Genomic DNA, 27999 nt, shown 5'->3' on the forward strand with positions numbered 1-27999 from the left:
GCAATTTGTTCTTTAGTAAAAACCCATTGTCCATAATAGACCTGCATTTTAAAAGACATGTTGATTTTCTCCAGATTCCTTCAAAAATCTCGTTTTTTTAAAATAAATTTTAAACACAAATTTTTACAAAATATATTAGAAAATTAAAATTTTTACAGGTGAATTACAGGTTTACTTGATTTTTTTTTTAATGGCGGCTCTGAAAATGGCTGTTCAAACTCGTCCAATTTGTTGGTGGGTGTCATCATTTGTTGTACTAGCATTTCCCGAAAAAAAATAATAAATTGGTGGACTTTTGAATTTTTAGATTCTATTGCGTTTTTAATTGCTTATAATTTTTTTAAATAGTAATTAATATTTTTGGTTGTAGCACCGACCATAGAGTGACATCTAAAGAGTAAAATGCCATTTGGTTCATTTGATTAGTGTAATAGTTTCGAAATACGAGTGACACCCAGTTGAAAAAACGTGGTTTCGAGAAATTAGCTGCCGTCACCCGACCCGCTTGAGTGGCCGGATTAACCGCTTGGAGCGCTCTGCTCTTTTCTCTTCTGACTGCGCTGGCCTTTGGGACTAACTCTGTACTATTGCTGAAAGTATTTTCTAGCAATTTTTGAAAAAAAAATTCATTTAAAAAAAATTATTTATAATCCTTAAAAGGTATATACCTTTTATAAAGTATATACCTTTCGGGCTATATCGCAAAACGTTTTCGGAATCTGTATTCCATCATCAGTGTTTCCTAAAAGTATAAAACCACTTTAATTAAAGAGAACGTGAAATTTAAATTTTGACCAGACAAAGTGTCTACGAAGACTTGTTGATAGCAACTGGTTGAAATGACAATATTGACATGTTAGGACGGAAGTCGGAACAAAGCAGTCAGTGTAACTTAAGGTATATGTCTAAATATGACAGAAGCCAGCAATATTTAAAAATTGAATAAGTTACAATTATAATAATATAACAGTAGCAACCATCAATGTAGTTTGGAATGTGAATTTGTCCTTTTAGGAAACACTGATGATGAAATACAGATTCCGAAAACATTTTGTGATATATCCCGATTGGGTATTTTAATTATATACCTTTTATAAAGGATTTTAAATAAATTATTTGTTACAGGAACTTAGTTTCCTTGTGGGTTTTTGAAAATTGTTTAAAGGAACCTGGCCTTGTTTTATTTTTTAAACTTAATGCTATAAAGTTCCAAATAAATCTGTTACTTTGAATTTGAATTCGAGAGGCTATCAGGTGGCCGAACGGATGAGTAGCATATAAGGTCACATTACTAATTCATTGGTCCCTACTGGACTATTCTGTATTAATTATTTATATTTGTAAAATAATATAATTTTTAAATGTACAAATCCTATTCACCACAAAGGCAAACCAATTAAATTGGCTATGTTACTTTTAATATTTTATTCTAAGTTGATTAAAAAATAACAAAAATACATGTCCATTGCAAAATTTTAGTTTATTTTTAATTCTGTTCACGAACAGTTGAATTCATATTGAAATGAAAATATATCGTTATATATGTATATATATATATATATATATATATATATATATATATATATATATATATATATATATATATATATATATATGTTATATCAATGGTATTCCGGGTTTGACTCCGCGTTAAATGTTAAATTTTGACGACGTTTCGGCAAGATCTCACTTGCCATTTTCAAGTCTCTCTGGATGGTCTGCTTCTTGTCGATGTTCGAGTGGAAGTGACCATAAGTGGAACATATATATATATATATATATATATATATATATATATATATATATATATATATATATATATATATATATATATATATATATATATATATATATATATATATATATATATATTCCCTCTATAACGAGAACTGAAATGGCAGACTAATTACCTCGTTATAAGTGGATCTCGTTATATCAAACAACAATAATACTGAGCATACATATGAATATGTAGTTTTCAATAACATTAACTTCCTATAGTGAAGCCAATCGGAGCAATATAAGATGATAAATATTGTTTGAATGGTGTTTTTGAAAAAAAGTTGTTTGCTTTATTGTCAATGATATACGTTAAAACAAAAAATCTGTATTCTGTAAATATGTGTAAAGCGTATTTTCAAGGATAACATAAACTATTGCTTCTGCAATAGGAAGAAGTCGTATCATTTTTGACTGCTTTAAATTGTCCAGTGTCATTCTATCTATCATATTTTCTAAAGATGTGAAACAGGTGTATGCTTCTTAATTTGCGTTTTGTCTTTGCATAAAGTTTCTTACAACGCAACGTTTAAAGCACTTTCCACATCTTGTCTATTAGGACCTTCTTATTATTAGGTGCGAATGGTTAACCCTCTACAATGACACTTGTGAATCATAAATTGTAAATTTCCGAAGAATTTTATTGCGGGCGGCAATAAAATTCTTCCTATATGAAGTAAATATAGGAAGTTACACCTTTTTTTTGATGTCGTTCCTCTTTTTGAGATCTTTTTTCTATTAAGTCTCATGCAATATGTGTTCATATTGGTCTCATATTTGTTGTATTTTCGCTTTGTTACGTCGCTAGTTTTTTCCTATTTATTTGAATTACTTTCGTTGACTCTTTCTTATCTTCTCCAAATTTGGTTTGACAAATTTCCATGTCTTAGCTCTAAATATATATTTTAACAAATTTTGTTTCAATTAAAACTTTCAAACAATATTTAACTGCAGTTTTCTTTACATAAAACTTTTAATGCAACTTTAACAGACTCATTATCGATTTGCAACACTACTTACCACACAATTGTCGAGATATATACTCACCTATCTAATTCTATTCAGATGTTTCCTTGTCTTTTGTAAAGTTTTAATCGAAAGCCTTGGAGTTTAAATGGACTTTCCTCCCCTCTCTGAAAATCGAGACTAAGTGCAGTTGAGGTTGAAGAAAATTAAGACTAAAACTTCCCTTCTATTGGCAAACAAGCAAAACTGACGCAGGATCGCTCCTCCTTTGTCTTCCTTTGTCCCTTGCTCTGTCTGCCATTTTTGATTACAACGTGAATTGATTTAGCTACAAGGGATGTCAAAGTTTTACCTTTAAGAAAGGAAATGGATAAAAAGTAAATATATGGTAAACAGCTCTGAGTATATTATAAACCTTATTAAAATATTATATCGTTCATTTTATGATGTAGAACAAAAATGCAAATCATTTTAAAATATGGATGTTGTTTAAAATATCTTTGTAGGTGGTTTCTGGGTATATTTTTATGCATTAGGTATGTCATTTGCAATATTTTTTATTTCGTGTTTTTACTGCTACAACCATTTTTGAAAGTTAATGTGTTTACACATCAAACTATCTGGTTTATATATGTTTTACTGACTTTGTGACATCCTTTGATCGAGTAAAAGATACTGAAATGAAAGCAGTAGTATTTAGCAGGTACTAATTTATTAAAAAAAGCTTGATAATACCTCATATATTTAGGAAAGTAATAGCTTATCTACTAATCAGTAGAACCACTCTTTGGTTTTTTTCTTTTTTGGAAAAATTACCAGTGGAGGTCATACCTTCAACCGAACAAAACACTTAAAAATAGAAAATTTACCTAGAGGTTTACGTTACTTGTGAAGGGACGCAGACTAATGATAATCATAATACTAGTTCACATGGTTCTGCAAAACAAAACTTATTAATTTCGAACAAACAATAGATCTTCAACCTATTCTACTGTAAAGCCAATATATTGTAGATTGTAAATTTCAAACAGGTCTTTTGATCTAGTAAATCTTTCTGCATTGTGACCAAAGAAACCTTTTGTACATACCCTACATCTAGGTTTTGATCTAAAAAGTCTAGGCTTATAGGAAAACTTATTACTCAGTTCAGAATAATGTTTCTGATTGCTTTTGTCCTGGAATATCTTTCCATTACGCTTCACAAAGTTCCTTTTCCCATTTTCAGATATCTCTCTCGATAAGGCTTTTTGGAATAACGCAGAATTGTTCTGGCCTGATAAACGGAGTACTAACTCCATCTAGCTTTACAGGTCACACTGCTAGATAAAAAGGCCAAGATTGGAACGCTACAATACAACATTGGAGACCTTACAAAGGTAGACGACCAAAAGGTAAACCACAAATGAGATGAGTAGACGACATAAAAAGATTAACCGGAATAAATTGGAAGTATGTTGCCCAGGATAGAGATCGATGGACGGAGTTGGGAGAGGCTTATGTCCAAAAAAGGACGATAGAAGGCTTAGAAGCAGAAGAAGAATTCCATCTTGAGCAAGACTATGGGAGGTCACGTAATCATCAATTCCTATATGCTTTTGCATCCTTATCAAAGTTTAATGTTTTGTGTTTTGCCATGTAGACTTTAAATACTTTAGTGCAGCTTGGTCCTAAACCGTTTATTGAGAGTTATACCGATAACAAATTTTAGCAGGACGTATAAAGGGTAGTTCTGTTAGACACCAGACGATGTATTTGTCAGTTCCCAAACATCAAGGAGAAAGAATAATCACTACGTATCCTGGGTTAAAGGTGGCCGAATCGATCACTACTCTACCCGGACGAGGAACGGAAAGTGAACAATCAGTACTTAGTCGCGGGACAGATGGCGAATGGATCTATATTCGATCCGGCAAGGAACGAGCGGTGACCAATCAATACTTGCTCACTGGCGGGACGCTTTGGCCTTCTGTCAATACCCAAGGGCCCGGTGAAGTCGGACTTGTCCTAAAAATATAAGGTTGCATTAGTCTTTTTTCAAAATTCGCTTTTATCTTAAGGTTCTTACTGGACGGTTTAGTTGCTGCGTAAAGGTGAAATTGTGTCTTCGGCATTGATTTTGATTTTACATTTATCCGTAAATTCTGAAATTCTTCGTAAGTGAGGTTCCTAGGTTCTCGACAATTCTTCTGTCCTCTTTTCCTGCTGTGTAGATTGCCGTATAGTCCGCGTATAGGGCTGTACTTGTTCTTAGATTTGATGCTCTGAAACAAAAAGTTATGGGCAATGGGCGATGAAATACTGCCGTGAGGCATCCCTTTGTGGACTTCTGATAGATTCTGAACGAATGATAGATCTTGCACCCGCCATAAAGTAATTTAACCACCACATATGGCCGGAGACAATAAAGATAATCTAAACAGAGCAAAAAGAAGAACAAGAGCATATAATACATAAATTAACAAGTTACCAAATAAATAAATATATCTCTATAAAAATTTAAGAAAACAAATAAACATACTTCCTGTATAGCTTAATGTTTCAAGCGTACATAGTTCTTTCATATGACACCCGCTAATGACTCAAAGTAACACAACACTGAACATCAAGAAATAAAGCAAATTATTGTTGCGCCCCTTGTAAACGTCTCCGTTGAAAGATTTCCGTGTGAAATTGGATTGAAATGAAAACCGAAACGGTATAATTTCTGAACTTTGTTCGCTGTCAAGATATTCAAGTCGTTGGATTAAAGACGGTGATTACTCACTTCCGAAGAAAGAATTAGCGTACTACACTGGCGCACCTGAACGACTGGATAACCACGTGAGTTTGAATGGAAATCGGTATTAATTTATGTTTTTGTATTTTAAGGAATTGTTTCTATGTATTATTTTTCATTTCACGATCAATCGTGAACTACCTACACGCAATACTTATGGAAAGCGTTAGATTATAAGGTCAAAGTGCATTTTTATTTTATTTCCTTGTATATATTTTTATACGTATGATTGCATTATATCAATAATAATATAGTGTAATATTAGTTTTTTAAATGGATTTTCTTTGACATTCCGAGATATTTACAGTTTTGGATTATTTAGTGGGTACATTTTTAATATTTATTAAAATATCCCTCTTGAAATCTCGTTACTGTCCCTGCTTCTCTGGGTTTATGCGATAACTCTTAAACGAAAAGTTTTAGAGACTTGAATATCGGTTCATCTTGCTCCCTATTGAATTTTAGCTCAATAAAATCAGATGCAAGAGAGACTGAACTAGAAATAAATATTCAGAAGAAAAAAGGCTAACAAAGGCCAGAGCTAGGGGAAACAGACACACAGAAACAGAACAACCAGAAATCCAAAGAGGAATAGTAAATAGAAACAATGTTTATTTTTCACTCGTCATGTGTTCAGCTCCAAAAACACACACTGTAGTTCGAAAATCAGGGTCTGCAAAAGTATTGTCATACCAATAGTACGTTACGGATGCGAGACATGGGTGATGGTGTGGGTATTTGGACCTATTAGCGGAGTATGGAGATCCAGGTACAACCATGAACTTTACGAACTGTTCAAAGACGCATTGATCTCAGAATTTGTTAAACTTCCCTAGTGAGAGTGGAGGCCGAAATATTGCCAAAAAGAGCACTAGATAGTAAAAAGCAGCGGTAAGGCCAAAAGGAAGACCACGGAAAAGGTGGGAGGACCCAGTAGCAGTGGATGCGCAAAATTTGTTAGACTGGAGAAGATCGGCGCGTGACAGGCAAAGTTTAAGACTGTGGCTTTAGTGTCATTGGAGAAGAAGAAGAAGGGAGAGTTCTATTCAATTTATGGATTAGATGCCAAAGGTTGTAAAAGTTACAGATAATTACGGATAAAAAGAGCCTACTTGTAACTTGGTGTGTATATAATTTAAACTTTTTAAACCGTGTTCAACATTATTACAGCATGTTTGAGGAGATTTTCTTTTTACCACAAGGAAAAAGTTAATTGCTTTAATCGGTTGTATACGATATATCACAATCAGGTTGATTAGTTGCTACCTAAAGTCTGTTTAGAAACTACGACCTAGGATCAGTAATTTTTAGACTTAACTCTGGTTGAGAGCTTACGTTGCATTGAAGTGAATCTAATGGATTTTTACCCATTTATTTAGTGGCTTTAAAGGAGCAGCACTGAAGATGGACTATTTAGTCCGAAAGCGTTCTGTGATTTAGCTCGTAAGGGTTTTTTTAATTGCTGTTGATTGGTATATTAACAAATCTCCAAAAGCTACCTCATCATCCCTTAGCTCAAAACACACCCCCGGAAAAACGAGATATCGACCAAAAAGCTAACCGCAAGAAATTGATTGCTAATTTATTGCCGAAGTTTTTACACCAAGAAACAATTTATTGCTGTAACCATTTCCGATGAACAATCATTATGCTAACTTTACGGTAAAGCTAGCATAGCCATAGCTACATATATCTCGGCAAGGAAAAGGGGTACAGGATCCATCTTGACGGCATATTTTATTGCTACTTAATTGTTGTTGATTGGTATATTAACCAATTTCCAAAAACTATCCCATCATCCCCTAAATCAAAGTTCATCCCCGGAAAAACCGAGATATCGGCCAAGAAGCTAACCGCAAGGAATTGATTGCTAATTTATTGCCGAAGTTTTACGTCAAGAAACAATTTATTGCTGCAACCGTTGCCGAGAAACAATGATTATGATAACTTTACGGTAAAGCTAGCATTTTTCAATCTATAACTTCTTCTTCGTCTTCCTTTTATGTAGACATGACTCTGTCTGTTTTTCAATGTGCCTTCAGTAAGTTGTCGTTCTATCGTTTTCGTGGTCTTCCTACTGAATGTCTGCCTATTGGGGAAACATCTCTTGTCGTCTTTACTACTCTATTTGTTGACATTCGGCTTATATGATCATTCCATTCTACTTTTCTATTTCTTACCCAGTTCTTGATGTTCTCCACCTTCCATCTACGTCGTATATCTCTACTTCTAGCTCTGTCCCATAGTGTTTTACCATAAATTTTTCTAAGGCTATGGCCCCACGAGCGACAGATTGTCGCTAGCAGTAGCAGTAAAATGTAGCTTGATAGATGAAAACAACAGCAGTGATACTGAGTGGCTCCACGCGCTGTAGATTGTCGCTTCGTTTCGAGACCGAGACGCGTCGTCAAGGTCGTGTCGCGTTCGAATAGATCCGGACCTATTTTTTAGCAGTAAGTTGCAGCGCGTTTGTGGCTCCACTAGCAGTAATTTGTCGCTTGTAGCGGTAATTGCCATTTAATGGGATATTTTTGTTCTTGTTTGTTTATTTCTCTGTGTTTGTTAAGTTGTTTCTTTGTTTTTATAAATTACTTTAAAGTTTTTTCATACAATTTTGTGTCTCAAATTATAACAAAAAATTATAAGTTCTAAGAAAGAAATAAATCCAATATTTTCTTTATCGGTATTTTAGATAACAAAAATCAAAGAATGGTGTTTTTTTTTTCAATCCCAATTAATCGTATCAAACTGTACTTTATAATAGATGCCATTATTAAACAAGAAAAAGTTGAATAGTGGGAATAAACAGTTTTTATTGATTTCCCGAAAATCTATTTTTTGGATTTTCTTCGAACTGTTTCTCTCTACTCACTTGTCGCCTGTCACTCTACTAACTCTCGAACTATTTTACTTATTTATTTATTTATTTATTTTATCTGCTATATACACGGACATTATATAAACGGACAAGATACCACTGATTGTAGCTGCGTCATATTAACGCTCATGGGGCCACTACAAGACCAAAATGCGGCGATATGCGCGCTGTAAACTGTCGCTCGTGGAGCCATGATTTTACTGCTTTACTGCCGCCGTAATTTTACTGCTACTGCTAGCGACAATCTGTCGCTCGTGAAGCCATAGCCTAAGTGTCTTAATCTCTGCTGTTTCTAACATCCTCTGTGTCAGATATTTTTATTTTTCATATTGTTTCATTCAGGCAACCTGTGGCTCTGTTTGCTCCATTTACTTAATCTTCCACTTCTGTTTTGAACTTTCCGTAGCTAGATAAGGTGATGCCTAGATATTTAAACTCCTTCACATGTTCTATTATCTGACATCCAGCTTCAATTTACATCTTAGTAAATTTGCTGTCATAACCATGCATTTTGTCTTTTTTGGAGAAATTGTTAAATTTTCTGGCGGTTATATTAAATTGCTGCAGCATACGTTATAAACCATCTTCCCTTTGGGAGAGTAGTATTGCGTCGTCAGCATAGTAGATTATTTTAAGTTGTTTTTCTCCCATTTGCTATCCTTTTTAGTTCTTAATTTTTTATTTTTTCATCCGTAATCAGGTTGAATAATAGAGGAACTAGAGGTCTTATCAAATTGCCAGCTTTAATAGGGTCAGTTAGTTCTTCTTCTGCTTTTACTTTTATTGTGTTGTTTTGGTAGATATTTCGATTATTTTGATTACTCCTAAAGGTATCTCTCTTGCGTACAATAAGTGGATAACGTCTTTTAATTTGACCCGATCAAATTTAGCCTTCTTAAAGTCGGTCATTATAAATCTAGCGTCGGAGCATAATAACTAAATAGATTTATTAGAATCTCTGTTCAACATTGCGCGTCTGAATTCTTCATTCCAAGATCTTCTCGGTCCACCTCGCTCCCTTCCGACATTGGTAATATATAGGAAAACTACTTTGGACCTCTGACTTTTAATATATTTAAAATTGTTTCCCTTTCTCTCATTGGATTTCTAATTTCTTCGTTTTCGTAACGAAAAACCGATATCACAAGCGTTCTTTTGTCCATATCCCTCTTCCGTAACAGACAACAGATTCTATTAGTGTTCTGCCTACTAGTTTTTTTTTATTTTTAATTGATATATATTTATCCCATCAAAGGAAGTTCAACAAGTTTTCTTACTTTCTGAATTTTATTATAAAAATGAAAAATTCATTTATTATAAAGTTACATATAATCGTAAAGTTCATTTATTTACTGCATATATTACGTGTTTAGTTTACGAACCAAAAAGCTTTTTCGGTCGCAAAATTGTGGTGCATACCCCTCATTACCATTGTTGAATTTTTTAAATAATAATTAATTTACTTTTCTTGAAATATTGCCTATTTTTATCTGATCTCGTAACTGCATTGTATTTAAATACTAGTTTGTTTTTGTCTATATCCATTTTTAACCGAAAATAATAAAAGTTTTTTAAGTTTATTATATTTTATGTTTTTATTTTGTTTACAAAATAACATAAATATACAATAAGTAATAAATATCGAAAATGTTTTAAAATTACCAATGTCAAGTTTTAATGCAACGTTTTTTAAACGTCAGTGCCAACGAGACCTAAGAGTTGTTTATAATTACTTACATTTAGTTAAACACATTTTACAAAGCGCGCAATTAGAATTTGGAACATTAGAACTTAATTTTTTATCTTGCTACAAATTAATATAAATTTCATTACCTTAAAGCCTGTTTGTGAATTTTCTTGTAAGATTTAATAAATCTCTGCGTACATCAGCGTGAGTTTTCCCTAAATTTGAATTTGTTTATACCGGAAAATTAAATTAACGCCTCTCCCCTTTGTGACGCTAATGAGGTTTGAAGAACAAGAAAAGAATATTCCAAATGAGCTGTTTCCCGTCATTCATAGTCATTCTTCTTTCTTCTTTGTATTGTTAAATTTGTGTGAGAATCTAGCTACTGTTGTGTTGTAACGCGATGAAGAAATTATTCTTGCAAATCCGAATAATCCGTGGAATATAACATTATACCGAGCAGGATGGATATTGTTTTGTTTGCTTAACAAATTATAGAGAACAGATCCGGTTCGGCTTTCAGTTTTATATGTAATTATAATGATAAACAGATGAGCTTTAGAAAACGTCTTAGATCACGGGCAGCGATGTTATTTAACAACGATGTTTGAAGATAAAGAAAATATTTATGTTTATATCATAGGTTTCAAAATAGCGAATTATATAGTTATTTATTTTAGCTTAACAGGCCTTAAACAAGATTTCTATTTCTAAATCATTCACAATTATATATAATCAGTTTAGATCATCTTTAAATTTTTATTTTTATCAGTTGTTCCGTTGTCCTTCACTAAGTTCTATGGAGGTAATTAGCATTCTTACACTCTCCATATACAACTCTTCAGCCTCTCCTCTTGTGTTTTTCTCTAGGTGTGCATTCGAGTTCGAATTCTTTTTTTAAGAGTATATGGTTTTTCATCCGTTGTACATGTCCCTACTATAAGACCTGCGGTCGTTATATGTCATTCATCACTGTTCTTTACATTCCCATGCGTTCCCGATTTCTTTATTTCCAATTATTTCCGTCGTCTAAATCCTCAGTGTCATATCTTTCTTATTTTTCTTTTTGATAATCGCCACATTTGACATCCGTATAATACTATTGTATGAATTTTACACGCTTTTTACAAGAATTTCATAAATATCCAACGTTCTGTTTCTCGTTTTCTTGCTTCAGGAAATTCTATCTTTTTGGCTTATACTATTCTGGTATTAATTTTTTTATTGCATCTTTCTCCTCGATTGAATATTGTTCTTAGATATTTATAGACTCATTAGTTATAGACTCATTACGTAGGTTCTATAGTGCCTTTAGAATCTGTGGAATCATTAAAATAATTTGAGAGTTATTAGGACTGTATCAATAGGAGTGGTTCACAATAATTAGGAGAGGTATTGAAATAAGACAGTAGATAAAAAAGTTTATAAAACACTACCAATATTACTGTTATATACACTCACGGTAGAATCACACGCGGTATGTTTCTCATATGAGCTCGAGTTGTTTTTTAACGAATACGCGGTTTTTGTCTGTAAGGAAAAACGCACTGTCTGTACCAAATTAAGAAAGAGCGATTTTGTTTTTTATTGTCGTAAAATGTCTGTTTATTCAGGGTTGGGTTAAAGTCAGGAGTGGGAATTATTATTAAGTCTAAGGCTTAAGGTATTAATAAGTATTAAGGCTTAAATAATGATTGTGAAATTGAGGTTGAGAACTATAGGAATGATGTAGCGAAAAAAATTTTCGCATGTGAAAAATTGAACACCACGTGTCCTCCTGTTATGTTTTAATCACATACGTTTTTTGCAATGTTTTCGGTAACGACCACTTCTTCTCCTTGAATTTTGACCTGCTTTTTAGGTGTCGCATTAATATTTTTCTTTCTGTTGATAGGGAGTTGCTATAATATTGCATCAATTCTTTGCTTATTATTACACAAATTAGTATTTTCCCTTCTTTTTGGTTTTAATGTCGTTTTAAATTTTCAAGCTTCTGTGTTTCTTCATCCTGTTGTGTATGTATTGATTTCCCGACAGTTGCTATCTTAAAAATGTTTTTTGTCTACTGTAACTGTTTTTCTGATATTGTTTTTGTTTTGATGTAAAAATAGTTTTGTCTTCTAGTTTTAAGCTCTGATGAACATTAGTTCCTGCTTGGTTGTTTGTATTTTGTATCTAATGCTTCTTCAGATGCTTCATGGAAATTTTATTTCCTTTTATGTCTTATGTACAATGTTCTTCGCTAAAATTTTTTAGTACTCCTTAACTTGTATTTATTATTGTATATTATTATTATGTATATTCCATACAACGTTATTATTCCATCTTTGAAATGGTCCCATGGTCCCACAATTTCTTTTTTTCTGCATTAGTTTTCTTCTTTGTAGCACTGATTTTGGCTCTTGTTTCTCCTTTTTTTCTTCAATGTATGTATATATATATATATATATATATATATATATATATATATATTCTCATTATGATCATCATCATTCTCAGCATATTCTACCGATTATGGTGTAGCCTCCCTTATATATTCATTCTTCATATCTGCCCACGGTTCTTCAGTCTTCAGATTTATGTATTAATTGTTCCAGGTATACATACTCGTCTACTGTCTCAAGTGCAGTCCACTAGCTCGTTCTACATGGTTTTTGTTTTTGTCAAGTTCATTTTTTAGGCCAACTTCATTGCTAGCTGCATTTAGATCGCTCAGAAGTTCTTGTAGTTCTGCAGGATTGTTAGCAATCAGAACGATGTCGTCTGCAAATCTTAGATGGCTGAGGTATTCTCCATCAATGGATATTCCTTTGTTCTGCCAGTGTTCATTTTGTTGAATATATTTTCTATAGTTGCAGTGAAGAACTTTGGTGATATTGCGTCTCCTTGTCGGACGCCTTTGGTAGTAGAAATTCTGGGAGTTCATAACTTTTTACCTTAGCTTTTGCTTGTCTGTAGATATTTGCTAAAGTTTCTTTCTATGTATGGTTTCTCAATGCATTGGTTGGTCAAAGCTATGGTTGGTCAAAGCTATGGTCTCCATTACTGCCTTGGGATATATAGAATCGAAATCTATGAACGTTAATGCTAGCGGTATTTCATATTCTTTGGCTCTACTCATATATATATATATATATATATATATATATATATATATATATATATATATAAAGAACGAAACAGAACTTTTATCAGTGATAAAAAATAAGAAAAACTAGTTACCTGGGACATCTGTTGAGATACTACATTCCTCGTTAATTATTATATAGGTAAAATAGAAGAAATGTGCTGCGTTGGAAAAAAAGTTTTTCTGGATAAAAAAACATCAGACAGCGGACTGGGCTGGGCCTAGAAGAACTTATATGAGCAACAAGGGACAGGAGAAATTTTACTAGATTAATAGCTAACCCCTATTAATTGAGACAGCACTCGATGAAGAAGAATACATAGCCTTATTCTTTTTTAAATTTACCTACATGATAAGTACAATTACTTTAATTATTTTTAATCCTCTTTGAGGATTAAAAATACATTTTCAACAAAACTAATATTTTATCTCCCTCATCCTTATTTTACCATTAACCATGTATGTTCAACAACCTACCATACACTCAAACATTTCCAATTAAAACTACAGATTCCATGAATTTTTCAAATTATTTATACATTTTTCGGTATTTACCGTTGTATGAACATGCGGCATTCCCAAAGGATCATCAGCCGATTCTGGAATCTAAACCGCGAACAAGAATATTTGTGTAAATATACGGGTGCCGTTTTGGACGTAAATATTGAATCGCCATTTGCATATAGATTGAGATTTTTGCATTTATATTTAGCTAATGACCAAGTTCCAGCAATTAAAATCATTTTTTAACATCTGCACCTATAATTTGGCTCTATATAAATTAAATGGCCGAGAATTATCCGTTTATTTTTTGGAATATTTTTTGCGTAAAATACAGCAATAAATGGCTTTCATACACGCTAAAGGGGATATTTGATAATTATAGTTTTGATATTTAATTTTTTTAATGTATATTTTTTAAATTATTGTAATTTTTATTACAATGTCTTCGTTGGTTATTCTGTCTCGCAGAGTTATTCCTAACATGGGCCGCTCCATTCTTCTCTGCGTGACTCTCAGTTTGGCAGCTGCTGCTTTTGTTAAGGTAAGTGTTTCTGCTCCGTACGTCAAGACTGATCAAATACCTTTCTCTTTAGGCATGTGGGCAGCTCACTTTTAAAAGTTTATCTCAGTTTTCCAAATGCTGCCCACCCAAGGCCGATTCTTCTCTTCAGTTCATGAGTCTGGTTATCCCTGCCAATCATAATTTCATGTCCCAGGTATTTATATCTATCTACGAGTTCTATTTCTTTCCCACCAATACTGATGTTCTGGTTGGGTACCAAATTGGTCATGATTTTTGTTTTCGAGATATTTATATTTAAACCTACATTTTCTGTAGCCACAACGAGTTCCTGTACCATGTCTCTTGCCATACCTAGGTCTTCAGCTATTATTGTCATCCAATCCAAATTCTTAAAAGCATGATCTAGCACCGTATTAAAGAGTTTAGGTGACATTGGGTCTCCTTGCCTCCTAATAACCCCCCCCCCCCAGTGGTTGTTGCCTGCGGGTATATTTTGTATAATAATTTAGTATATCTATAATCTAGCCTGCATTCTTTAAGCGCCTGTAATATTTTGCTTAGCGGAACTGTATCAAAGGCTTTGTGAAAATCGATAAATATTAGAACTAGAGGTTTATTGTATTCCACTGCTTTCTCTATTAGGGTTTTTATACTTTGTATATGGTCATTTGTTCCGTAACTTTTTCGGAATCCTGCCTGTTCCCTTGGTTGATAAGTCTCTAATTTTCTTTCCATTCTCTTATCTAGTATTCGCGTAAACAACTTTTATATATGGCTGAGGAGGCTAATCGGTCTGTAATTCTCTAAATTTGCTTTGTCTCCTGCTTTGTGTAATAGAATCATAGTAGCGTTGTTCTAGTCGCTCCTCTTCAAAACTTTCATGTTCTTATTTTGCTCTATTGCCTGTTTTGTTTTTTCTACATATAGTATCTACATATAGTATTCTACGTAGTTTCTTATGTCTTTTCTTATTGCCTTTGTGATCGTCTTATTTATTTGATTTATCGCTTCTTTGCTTGTAGTGTTATCTCCTTTCATTTGTCGCCTTAGTTCTATAATGGTTTTCGTGGGTTGACTCAGTTTTTCATCTTTTTTTCTTGTCGGACAATATTTAGTTTGAGCCTGTTGCATTGTGTTGACTATTTGTTTGTTTAATATATTGATGTCTGCTGTTGTTGTATCTTTCAATGAATTACCAATATATTTTTCGAACTCCTGAATGTTAGTTTGTTTTGTCCATTTCTTTGGTTGTTTCTTATTTATCATTAGAACTGTGCCAAATGAAAAAAATCGAAAATAATTTAATATATCATGTCTTAGTGATTTAAAGTCAACAGGTGACTGAAACGATACATGCAAGTATGGATATACAATGTGAAAAAATGCTTCGGTTTTAGGAAATGCTTCTTGAAGAAAAACCGTTCCTACGTTGATTTTAACAGACTTTATTGCGTTCCTAGCTTCTCCTCAGCTTCTTATTAGGTGTTATTCCGATATCTATTTTTCGAACAAGACCTTATACTTTCTTTAGTAACGAACATATTTCGAATAATTTCTGCGATATATGGAAACTTTCAATAGAGATTTGGAATGCAGTTAGAATCTTGTTCCTTTATTGGCTATGAGACCTTGTTGAGTTTCAGGGCTCTTCACGCGAGGTCGTGGTCACTAATTATGTGCGCACAATCGAGTGGTAGCTCTGAAATATCGTTCAGATTGCAGTGTAGAAAGTTCTGCGAGGTTAAACTACTCTATTATTTACAATCTAGAAATCGGTAAAGTTTTAGTAATTATGGGAAGTACTTTTTTTGAAGACCCGGATCAACCTTGATCAACCTTTTTTTTATGGGGGGAGGTGGTCCAAATATTCGAAACATACCTCGGTCCTAGAAGGTGGGCAGAACCGCCTTCCAGATTCGGAGACCGCGCGCAGGGGTTGTTCGGACACCATCGCCGTCAATGCCAGGGACCTACCTGCTAAAAAACACCCTCCTCAGCGGTGAATTACCGGTCGGCACGGCATTCACCCAATCTCTCATTCACGCACAATTCTTACGCATTCTAGCACTTTCTCACTACGACTGAATTCTTTTCTGTCTGTTCCTACCTGTTTATGTTCAATCTCGTCCCTTCTCATTCTGCCTTATCTTCTTGTTTGCTCCTGGGCACCCTGCCTCCCTTCGGGTCGCCTTTCTTCTTGTTCCTCCCTTCAACGTTCTACTCACATATCTTTGAACTGATCTCGACCGATCTGACGACCTAAGCATCTCTTCCACCAGTTCTGTGACTGATTCCACCCTACTTCCTAGCTCTCTCGCAAGCAGGCTCCTCTTATTTATCCATCTATCGCATACCAGTAGAGTGTCTGAGACAATTTCTCAGATACTCTCAGTATTTCAAAGTACATTAATTTGTCATTTTCTGCATATCCAAATCTGTAAAGGTATGCCCTCAAGCAACCATGTCCTGTGAGCATCTGCGTCAGAAAGTAACCCAAACACCGGTGTCCGCAATCAATCAATCTTCCCAGATTAGGAATCAACGACTTCGTCCACTGCGCCACCCTTCGCATCTCGTCCCATTCCTTTTGCCACAACATTATAAACCACTGCCTTTCTTCTATTTTTAAAAGTTTCGTTGCTATATCTTCTTTTCTTCTTTCCTATATTCTTCCTCTTTACTTCACTAGCACGTGCATCGGAATACACCCGGTGTTAACTCACAGTGCCTCGGCAGAGACTGTTCTGTAAGCACATGCCACCCTCAATAGACTCTTCCTATCTGCTCGAGTGAGCTGCTTTTTGTACGCCTTTGTTAGAACTGCAGTACTCCAAACAGTCGCAGCGTAGAGGACGATCTATTGCACAACAGAATGAAGGGCCCTCCTCCTCACAGTTTTAGGCCTTTGGATGTTGGGCATGATCCCTCCCAACGCGGCGATCTTCACACCCGAGTCTTGCGTAACTTGGATCTGATAGAACTATTCCTTAAAAATAAACTTCGTTGTCAATAAATAAATAGCTATTGGCAGGTTCCTTTTATGTCTCGAAGTGATGTTTAGTTAGGTAAAAAGGATATTAAACGTAATAAAATAATAAAGAGATAATAAAAGTGAAGAGTATTAAAAATAAAATTTTCGATTTACCAAATTGTTCAGACACAAAAGAAGAGATTGTAAAATTATTATTCGTGTAAGGAAATTGACTATCGCAGTGCTCGGATCGCGTTCGAACCGGGTCTTTCGACTCAATGTAAAGATCCGGATGGTGCATGAACGACACGGCACTAATTTTTAATATATTAATTTATATATGGCATTAAATATAAATTATTTGTATTTCCACAGCAAGAATTCATAATCAATTGCATAATTAATAATTAAAACTAATTAAAGTATGGGTCTCTCAAATATAAGCCACAAAAGCAGATTACATCCGTATACTAAATATAAATTTTAATAATGCCTTACATTAATTTAAGTGAAACTCACCCTTGACGTTTTTATTCCAGGTTCCCAATATCCTCTGGAAACGGCATTGAGGAACGGCGGATCGAGGGACCAACCCACGACGGCCACACTCGTTATCAACCCCACAAAAGAAGACGATGAGGCAGTTTTTCGATGTGAAGTTTGGAACCGAGCCCTTCTTGATGACAAGAAATTAATTTCGACGATGACCCTAAGTGTTAACTGTAAGTTTTTTTTAATGTCACTTTTTAGTCCAGTCTATAGTAATTTTCCAATAATGGATGTAATTTCGTCTTACATTTCTACTTTTATGAAGTGAATAGGGAAATTTAGTATTTTGTACCAAATTATTGCAAATATCATGGACATTTGGACATAAACATACAATAGACAATATACAGTACACGCACGCAAAAATGATATATTATATAGAATGGTTGGTTCTGTAAATAGTTGCTCCCCATACTTCTACTTGAAATTGAAAACACAGTCTTCACTCGTAGACTTTGCCACATTGCTACCTCAAATATCTGGTCTATTATCTAATATGTAAACACGGTCTAGTGTAACTTGTAGTCCATAAAATGGTTCTTGTCAAGTGTTAAAAAATAGTGGCATACTTTTAATAAATACTAATAATAATAATATCAACAATTACATCGCGCGGTAACTGAATAAACCAGAAATGCACATAAACCACCTTTCTGAGGACGCAAAAATGTGTATCTGCATGGATTAACCTCTACATGAGCGATGAAGTCAGACAAGACTATGTCGAAATAGAGCTTCTTAATCTGCATTTAAATTTCACATGTCCAGTTTTATGTGTCATTAAACAATTTATATATACGCTTCTGAGCTTCTGCGTAATTTGCTCTGAAGACACCTTATAAAATCGAAATACGTATAAGCGGATGGCAGGAGCCCTGCATTTGAATTAAATCTCACTTTCTGCTTTATTTATTTACTTGCGTTTGCGAGAACTAGAAACTAATTCGCGAAATATTTTTGCCTTGGTGAATCGACAGGTCGTGGAATGCAAATTGTAGGTTCCCCTTGTCGATAAATACATCAATCTATCTGCTTTATGTATTTTAAAAAGGGCAATAGACAAATATTTGACTTTTAGTTTCGCCACGTAAAAAATCTTCGGATTTCTACTACAATTCCTGTATAATATAGAAAACTTTTGTTTGGGTAAAAGAATACAGAAATAATATGACAGAACTGTGCAAAGAATATACTGATATATTTTAAATATAAATACATAATAACGGTGTACATATTTTTTTAGACATTGAAACATCAAATCAGAACAAAATAAGGCAAACGAAGTATTATTCCAATTTTCCAAATTTTAAAATATCAGATCCTACATTCAATGCCTGGCCTATTCACCTTTCGATTGGCTAACTTATTAGTGACGGTCGGTCCAAGCTTCCTCCAGAAATTGTCGTGATTTTTGCACTGCTTTTTTGTTTGTTTGGGTCTTTTCCGCATTACGTCTATCACTTATCTGAAGTAAAAACTGTATAGAACTTCATTCGTTCACATTATTGTAAATACTCTAGGACTGTAAATTATATGAGAATAAATTTATAACTTATATATATATATATATATATATATATTGTTATGATGTATTGTTTGTTTGAATGATGAGCAATGAGTATTTTTTAATAATATTGGGTTTTTATCGCGGTTCTCAAAGAATTAGTTTGTAAGTACTTTTTTAAATTATCTTTATTATATCTATTATGAAACACACATATATATCTAACCTAGCCAATGTAAATTTAAAATAAACTATCTTTAAATTGAAATTCTTATGAAACTAATTAAATTCTATAGACAATGTAAAATTTAAACAAAATATCTTCAAAATTGAAATTGTTATGACACTAACTAAATTATATTAACAAAATTTTGTACCTTTCTGTCACTGAATGCCTAAATGAACTGTTTTCCACTATATAGATTATAATCACCACTCAAATGTCTTCTTCTCAGCTTCGGTTATCCCTGTTTTTGTGAAATTACTTTTTCCAATTATCAGCTTCCACCAATTTAAGATATTTTTCTTCACAGCATTTATAAACCACCAAGCAAACCAGCAACAGCATTTATTTTTATTCTTCTTTTCAATATATCAATATCCAATCACCAAAATATCATTTAATTTTAATATTCAATTAATACTTCTTCCATTATCATCATTTATACATAACATAATTTTTAATCTTCAATATTATTTTCTTTATACAGTTTCTTAATATTGATTTAACTCACTATATTGAACAATTGTAACTGATTGACTGCCTCTAACTAATTTTCATACTAAAAAACTCATAACTAACTGAATCGACTTTCTTACTAAACTTTCTGACTGCTTGACTTAAACTTTCTGACTTACAAGTTAGGCCATTGCTATTATGAAAAACCTTCTGAATTTATTTCTCTAGATGAAGATAAAATTATTGAATCTATTAATTTAATTTATATAAATGCTTTGGCCAACAATAAAATGATTAAAATTATGATAGATACTGGTTCAGAAAGTACTTTAGTCTCGGAGAATTTTATTTTTAATACATTAAAACTATCAGATATAATAAAGATTCCAAAAATTAAAATTGTTGGTGCAAATAATAAGAAGTTGGGTGAAATTGATAAACTAACCAATTTTAAAATTAATATTCTTAATAAAGAAATTATAATCATAATCCCATCTGAGATTCGGGCGCCTCTTTGGTCTCTTAGCGTTCCTGGGGTACCACATAGTTGTTCTAGTGGTCCATCTGTTATCTGTTCTTCTTGCCATATGTCCTGCCCATTGCCATTTCAGGGATTTTATTCTTTGGATTACATCAGTCACCTGGGTTTGCCTCCGTATCCATTCAATTCTTTTACGATCCCTCTTTGTTATCCCTAGCATACATCTTTCCATTGCTCTTTGAGTTACTTGAAGTTTCGACGTTATTTCTCTCTTTAATATCCAAGTTTCACATCCATATGTCAAGACGGGTAATATGCATTGATCAAATACTCTCTTCTTGAGGTATAGTGGCATTTTGGACTTGAAGACTATGGAATTTCGTCCGAATGCTGACCACGCTTGTTTTATTCGTCTGTTGATTTCTGGAATATATATATATATATATATATATATATATATAGTTTTTTGATATATGATGAATACAAACAGACAATATTTACTGTTTCTCGGCCTGTCATTTGTACTTTTTTTATAACTTGCAGTAAAAATTCCTTGTGTTCTACATCTATTCTTCAATTATAAATAGCTTGTTCTATGACCTACATATCGATACTGTCAAATGCTTTTTCATAGTCTACGAATGCAAGAAATATGGGTAGTTGGTATTCATTTGCCTTCTCTATCAAGGTTCTCATTGTCAGCAGATGGTCTGATGTATTATATCCTTTGCGGAACCAAGCTTGTTCTACCGGTTGAAAAATATTCATTTTTGTAAATTGTTAGATCTTAGACAAGGAAAGAAAGAGGACAGGTAACGCTGATTTCATAAAACTTTGAAAAGTGAAGGCAGTTTCGATGTGACCGCCATGTTTTGGTGTCTGTACGTTGCCCATTACTACCTCTCGCAGGGTTACTAGGTCTACTGATTTCAACTTTAATTTACTGATTTACTGAAACACTATATCGACCTACTAAAAAATATGTAATGATAAAATCCATCACAGTCTACTGAAGAAATTAAATATCACCTGGCAACCTTTCTGGTGCCGGTTTAGGCGTCAGTCAATTCCATACGATTACGCGTCCCCTCCCTTTCCTTGTGTAAGTGTTGGATAGTGTCGGTTATCCATGATACTATAACAAACATGTTTGCTATAGTATCATGTCTGTTATCTATCTACTATTCAGGCAAACTTGCTCGCTATGGTTATATTACCTCGTTTTACTTAACCAATACCTCCAAAACAAGTTTATTAAAAATCTGAAGAAGACGGAACTTCACTGTAATTGCTGTTTGCTATATTTAGTAATAACTTGGTATACTGAAAAAATTGTCTGGATACGATGACAAAAAAACCTATAATTCTAGAAAGACCCTCTTGACGACGAATACAATTCAAACATATTTCTATAAATACAGCGATGAATACTTAAAAAATAAAAGCCCAAGTTTCAGTAGCATAATTCAGTGTCTCAATTAATGAAATTGATTCAAACTTCTAAAAGTTTTATCAACTCACTTAAATATTTAATCTCAGGCACCAGAAAAATATCCTGTTTTATTAGTTTAGGAGCATATGGCATCATATTTAAATATTAAACTCAAATAGGTCACAACGTGTTGATTAACTTGTTCTGTTTAATTTTTTTTCTTCTAAGAAAAGTACATTTTAAAGTTTATGTGTTAGTATAAATTTATCGATAGTATATATAAACAAGGAATAGGGTCAATTTTCTACAGGTACTTGTCATAAATAATCAAAAATTAGGTTTGCAAGTTTATATATTTATCTAGTTTGCTATGAAGATTATGATATCCAGGTAAATATTTATATGTAGCAATACTAACCATGCTCACGGTGTTTTTCGTAAAACTTGATAGAATGGTGTCTTAAAAATGAGACTAGTAAAAATTTATTAGAAGACCAAAGTGAATCTGTAAATATTTTACTTTGAAGTGTTGATAGATAGAAGATAGAAGAATGCATATAATCAAAGAGCACAAATTAGAATATCTGACTCATGTGAGAAATTAACAGATATATGGCTTGTTACATTACAACATGTTCTTTAGGGAAATAAAAAGGAGACTAGTTAGAATAAGAATTTTTTGGCTTCAAAACTTGACAAAATGGTTCAACATGTCTACAGTTGGTCTACTTCGAATAGTTGTCAACAAAGTAAGCATAGCTATATTAGTCACAAATAATCCTAACGGATATGCACCGTAAGAAGAAGAAAACTAGTGAAAAATATAATCTAGAATCTTGGAACTGGAAGAAGTCAATATATTTATGAATCAGCATATGGATTGACTCCTATGTCCCCTAAATGGGACAGACTGAGCATATTTTACATCGGCAATATCTGTACGGTACGGCATTATACACCCCATACGATAAGACTCTTCTTTATAACTCTGCTGTGTTTTATTTTTATGGCTTATCTAAAAACCAAGTTAACATGCTCGAGGAAAATGGTATTATCTGTTGAGGGAGAAAAATAGTAGTATCGTACTTATGTCAGGTTGGGCAGTATGATGCTGTTAATAAGCCTTTGTTCTGAATGTTAATTTGCTTTTTTTTACAGTAAGGCTTCTGATATTGGCTTATACCATTTTTGCATTTTGTACTGTTCTTGTAACATGGGACCGGAGGTACTTTACTTCATTTCACAGATGGAAGTGTCGAACATCTCTAGCTGTTCGGCTGGTACACCGCGTCTCTTCTTAAACATCACTGCTTGGGTCTTTTTCAGATTTACTGCAATTTTTCACTGTATGCCTCATTCTTCTACAGCTTCTAGTGGTATCCGATGGTTTCTAGTCGCAATGTTGTGGTTTCTGTGCTTGGCCACTATTGAGGTGTCAACATAAGCTGATAGTGGTGCCTGGTGTTGTGGGTGTATATGTTATACAGCAGCGGAGACAGAACAGCTGCCTGTGGTACTCTCCGTCCGGCTCGCGGAGATAAGAATACGGCCGGGGTCAGAAAGCCCTGCCTGTCGTAAGAGGCGACTAATGGGTAGGAATAGGGAGGTGGAGAGCCGTCGCTAGAGGTGTCGGGTTTGTAGAAACGCACACGGTCGCTTCGGCGACACGGTCACCGGTCTACACTCCTAGTATCCGAGACGAGACTACTCGTGGGACCACTCTACTCCCATTCCAAAAGAGCCTGGTGAGGTTGAACGAGCTGGGCCCGTAAATACCTCTCCTGACCTTGGTCAGGAGGGGTGTGGACACACCGCGCCTGACGGCGGTCAGGAGCGGTGTAGGTGCCCCGGCACGTACCCACCGGGAGATCCAAGAGTGGTAGAGGAGAGATCCTCGGCGGCGACCTGTCTACGTGTGAGGTGGAAATTCCTCCGCCTGCCAAACCTACCCGCCCGTAGTGTGGGAGTAACGGGTAGGCAAGGTACTCACAACACAGGTACTACGGGGAAGGTGGAGCCCCCGCGGGTTGCGTGTGCTAGACGTGTCGTGGTAACCCTACGGGGTACCCCCACAGGGGGACCCACGGGACGTCTTTGGTACGCGCCCCGTGGCACCTTCACTTTGGTGTCGGACTCGTAGGGGCAAAGGTTTCGCTAAGAGTGTATGCCGAAAGGCCAGGAAGCTCAGGGTCCGGCCAAGTCTTTACTTGGAGGGCACGCCATTTTAGCAATGCCTGTGGTACTCCTGCATTCAGAATTCCGACTTAGGATAGGAGTTTTCCTATGCAAATCCTCAATTTTCGGTTGGCGAGGTACGAGGAGAGTAGCTCTGTCTGGGATTACTGTATCCATACTTCTTTATTTTGTAGATCAGCACTTTGCGCCAGACTCTGTCGAATGCGTTACTTAGGTCTAGGGTGCTCGGGTGTATTGTCTATCATTGCAGCCTGCTGCGATGTATTCTGTGAGCCTGAGTATTTGGTATTCGCCTGAGTGTTTGGCTCTAAATCCGAATTGGGCTTCTGGTGTAAAACCTTTAGTCCTGTTTCCTCTTCAATCCTTGAGAGTATTACTCTATCAGAAATTTTGATGACTGCTGGCAGTAAGGTATTGACCCGTAGTTCTGTAGAAAAATGCTGTTTTTTTCACGGTTTATGTATTGTGATGGCGTGGACTTCTTTCCATCGATTAAGGAATCTTCTGAATCTCATCAATGCGTTTATTATGTAGATTAGATAAATAACTTCTTTTGCTGGTAGGTATATTAGATCCCTGTTGGTTATTTCATCCGGTCCAGGTACTTTCTTTGGTGAGGTTTTCCGGATCAGGTCCCTTACTTCTTTTGGGGATGTGTGTTTTAGTGGTTGGTCTTCTGCTTCTGCTGGTCTTCTCTAGTAATCTTCTTTGATTATATCTTCAAAGTTACAGTTTTCTTGTTGGTTCGTGAAACACTGTCTTTCTATAGTGGTTCTCATGACTTCGGCCTTGTCTTTGGTGGTGTATACTATGGCGTTTTCTCTGGAATTACTGAAACATAGAATATTTAAAAGAATGACTAAAGTTTTGTTGAACATTTGAGATCGGTTACACCAATGTTGCTGAAAACACTACACATTATTTTAAAAATATCTTAAAATTCTACTCTATTTTTAAGGAATTAATGCCGAACAAGATAAATAAATAGAAAATATGAGGGAGTCAGAATTATGAATAAAACAAACTGGAAACTGAAATTTAGTAACACGTCGTGACAAGTATTTAACAAATATAAAGAGCCAGAAAGAAAGGGTGATTTATGTCATATCAGACTTAAACAACACTGAATGGGCATCATGTTGTAGTTCAAAGATAGAAATATGTGGAAATGTTCAACATACCTCGGTTTAACGGACATTTTGTTGTGTTTGGAGACATATCGGATTGATATAATTATGACCTATACAATTTTCTTTTCTATATATCTCGGCAGCACACTATCTAGCTATAGAAAGCTTGAAACCGAAGTGAAAGATCAACTGAATAGAACAAACAGAGCAGCAGGTTGCCTGAATGAAACAATATGGAGAAATAAAAATGTCGGGAAAGAAATAAAAGAACGGTTGCTATCAACAAGTACTCATAGACACTCCGTCTAACGGTCTAGCAACCTCAGTGTTGGAGTCCTTCGTTGTCATGAAGTAAATTCTGTCTATAACTTAAACATTCTAGATATCATCAAAAATGTATCCTAAAATTAATTTAACTATATATAAAGGGTTTTTACTTAGGTATTTAGGGGCTTCAAACATATAAACCTAGAGAAGCACTGATGATTGAATATTAATTCCGAAAACGTTCTGTGATGTAGTCCGATAGGGTTTTATATTATTATACCTAAAGGATTTTTTAAATAATATTCTTGTGATTTATGGTATACAGCCAACCACAGGAAATTCATTTTCCTTGTGGAGAAAGTAAAAAGTATTCCTTTCTCGAGCTGTTGGTGATTAGCTGTTACAAAATAGTAGCCTTGCATTTTTTGTCAATATTTTAAGTGTGCTAACTGTGCTGAATAGCAAATATTACCCTTAAAAAGGTTTTTAGATTTATTCTTAACCTCTCCCTTATAATGTACTCTATCAGATTTGTTTTTTCATTAAAATAACATATCTCCTGTTAATCTCCCGATACATATTAATTTTTAAATCTTGCGGATTTTTTGCACTTTTTGTTACAAATTACATAGATATTCTCCTACATCTCTTTATAAATATATTCGGACAGAGACTTTCTAAACCTTTGATATTCAATATAAGATCACCCACCAAGATTTCAACATGTATTCCTTGCCTAACATCGCCGTCCATTAATGTGTTTAAACCATCTTTCCTTTGGAATTTTCGATGTCTGCAGCTTTTACACTCGTTAAAAACCATCTGTTTGTTTCATCCATGCGGCCGAAAACATATACCGGATGTTGAATCTTTTAAATATTTATCTTGCATGTGTGTAACCTCGCTCTCTTCTAGATACACAAGAAAGTTTATAATATACCATTAAAATAACAGCTTGCAGAGTGCGAAAATTCTATAAGTTATATAAATATTTGTGAAAATTATGAACTTCAGTTCATTTTGATACGCCACAGGTAACGAAGCGGCATGAGAGTAATGTAAATAATAAATTTCCGGAATATTTTGCAATTAGGTCATAGACACTGCTACATCTGCAAGAGGTTTATTTCTTTTTTCATCGGCGTTCTAAAATATTTCACTATTTTTAAATTTTGTATATTGTTTTCTTAACTGTTTTTGGAAAATCTTTGAAGTTGTTTTCAATTTTCACTACAGCTACTATAATTTTTGTAGTCGTCTACTACATAGAGTTGCGGTACCAATAAGTAGTAGTTGAGAAAACAGACATTTATGGGTAAAACACCTATAAATAGACATCATTATCATTCTCTTTACATACATGCCTATGAGGGCTCGGCTTCCCTTATTACATTTATCCATAATATCTATCTTCCCATAATATTGATTGCTTTCATCGATTTCTCGTCTAATCTTCTGTTACCATACTTCTGTGGCTATCCTCTAATACTTCCTGTAGAACTTGTGACAGCAATTTTTTGGATTGACTGATAACGATTTAGCATGGAACGTGCTTTTAGCTTCAAACTATATTCTCTAATTTTGAAATGAACTGATGTCTTCTTTGTTTTTGATATATTTTTTCTTGTTCTACGTAATATATTTATTCTTCAGTTTCTTGTTCATCTCTTTTACCAATATTTCGAAATACATTTCCAAATTCCCATATTCTCTTGATTCACTATTTCCGATTTGGTATCATTTTTTTTATTTTTTTATTTTGTCTTATTTCGTTCTTTCGAACTTAAAAAGTGAAGAAGAATCAGTAAAATTCACCATAAAAAACGAAAACATCTCACTAAGTAGGATATAGGATCTGTAAGTGAAGTCTACAGAAAATCAAACCACACTAGAGTGTGGTTTGATTGAACAAACTAATAGAGTCCAAAACAATTACTCCAAAGAAAATGCATTTAAGTTGGGAAAGATGTTGCAGAAACAAGTTGTAAAGGGTGATGGTTGTATAGTTTTTTTGCCGAATATAATATAGATTTCTTTACTAACTCAGGGGACGGGATCGGTAAATAAACATCAAAGTGGAGTAGCCATGATTAGGTCTTGCTGGAAAAACATTTAGGTGTTTACGAATTAAGCAAACAGTTTCTAAAATATATAAAGAGGGAATCGTGAATTTCGAAGTAGCTTCTGCAATTTGTTGTTCTTCTGGGGTCAAACAGATACCGTATTGCTGTTTTTTTATTTAAAAATAACATCAGATTGGGCAGCTCATTTAGAACCCCAAAAATGAAGATCATATCGATGATGAGACTCGAACAAAGAAAATATTTTCTTCTTCTTTGAGTGCCTCTCGTATCGGAGATTGGATATCATTAGGGCGATTCTAATTTTATTTACTGCTATTTTGAATAATTCGTTAGTGGTACAGCCAAACCAGTCTCTTAAATTTCTCATCCAAGACATCCTTGTACGGCCTGGATTTTTGCGTCCTTGGATTTTTCCTTGCATTATATTTTGTAGGAATGTGTAATTTTGTCCTCTCATCAGGTGGCC

General features: G+C 34.2%; 1 protein-coding gene across 1 annotated transcript in view; it reads left to right on the forward strand.

Moving 5' to 3' along the window:
- Positions 1–27999, forward strand: part of ed (hemicentin protein echinoid) — a 319891-nt gene that overhangs the window by 231957 nt on the left and 59935 nt on the right. Inside the window, exon 4 of the mRNA XM_072535433.1 lies at positions 17751–17933. Coding sequence (XP_072391534.1) covers positions 17751–17933 — 183 coding nt within the window. The remainder of the gene's footprint in view (positions 1–17750; positions 17934–27999) is intronic.

This window comes from Diabrotica undecimpunctata, chromosome 6, assembly GCF_040954645.1.
Source record: "Diabrotica undecimpunctata isolate CICGRU chromosome 6, icDiaUnde3, whole genome shotgun sequence".
NCBI classification, from domain to species: domain Eukaryota; kingdom Metazoa; phylum Arthropoda; class Insecta; order Coleoptera; family Chrysomelidae; genus Diabrotica; species Diabrotica undecimpunctata.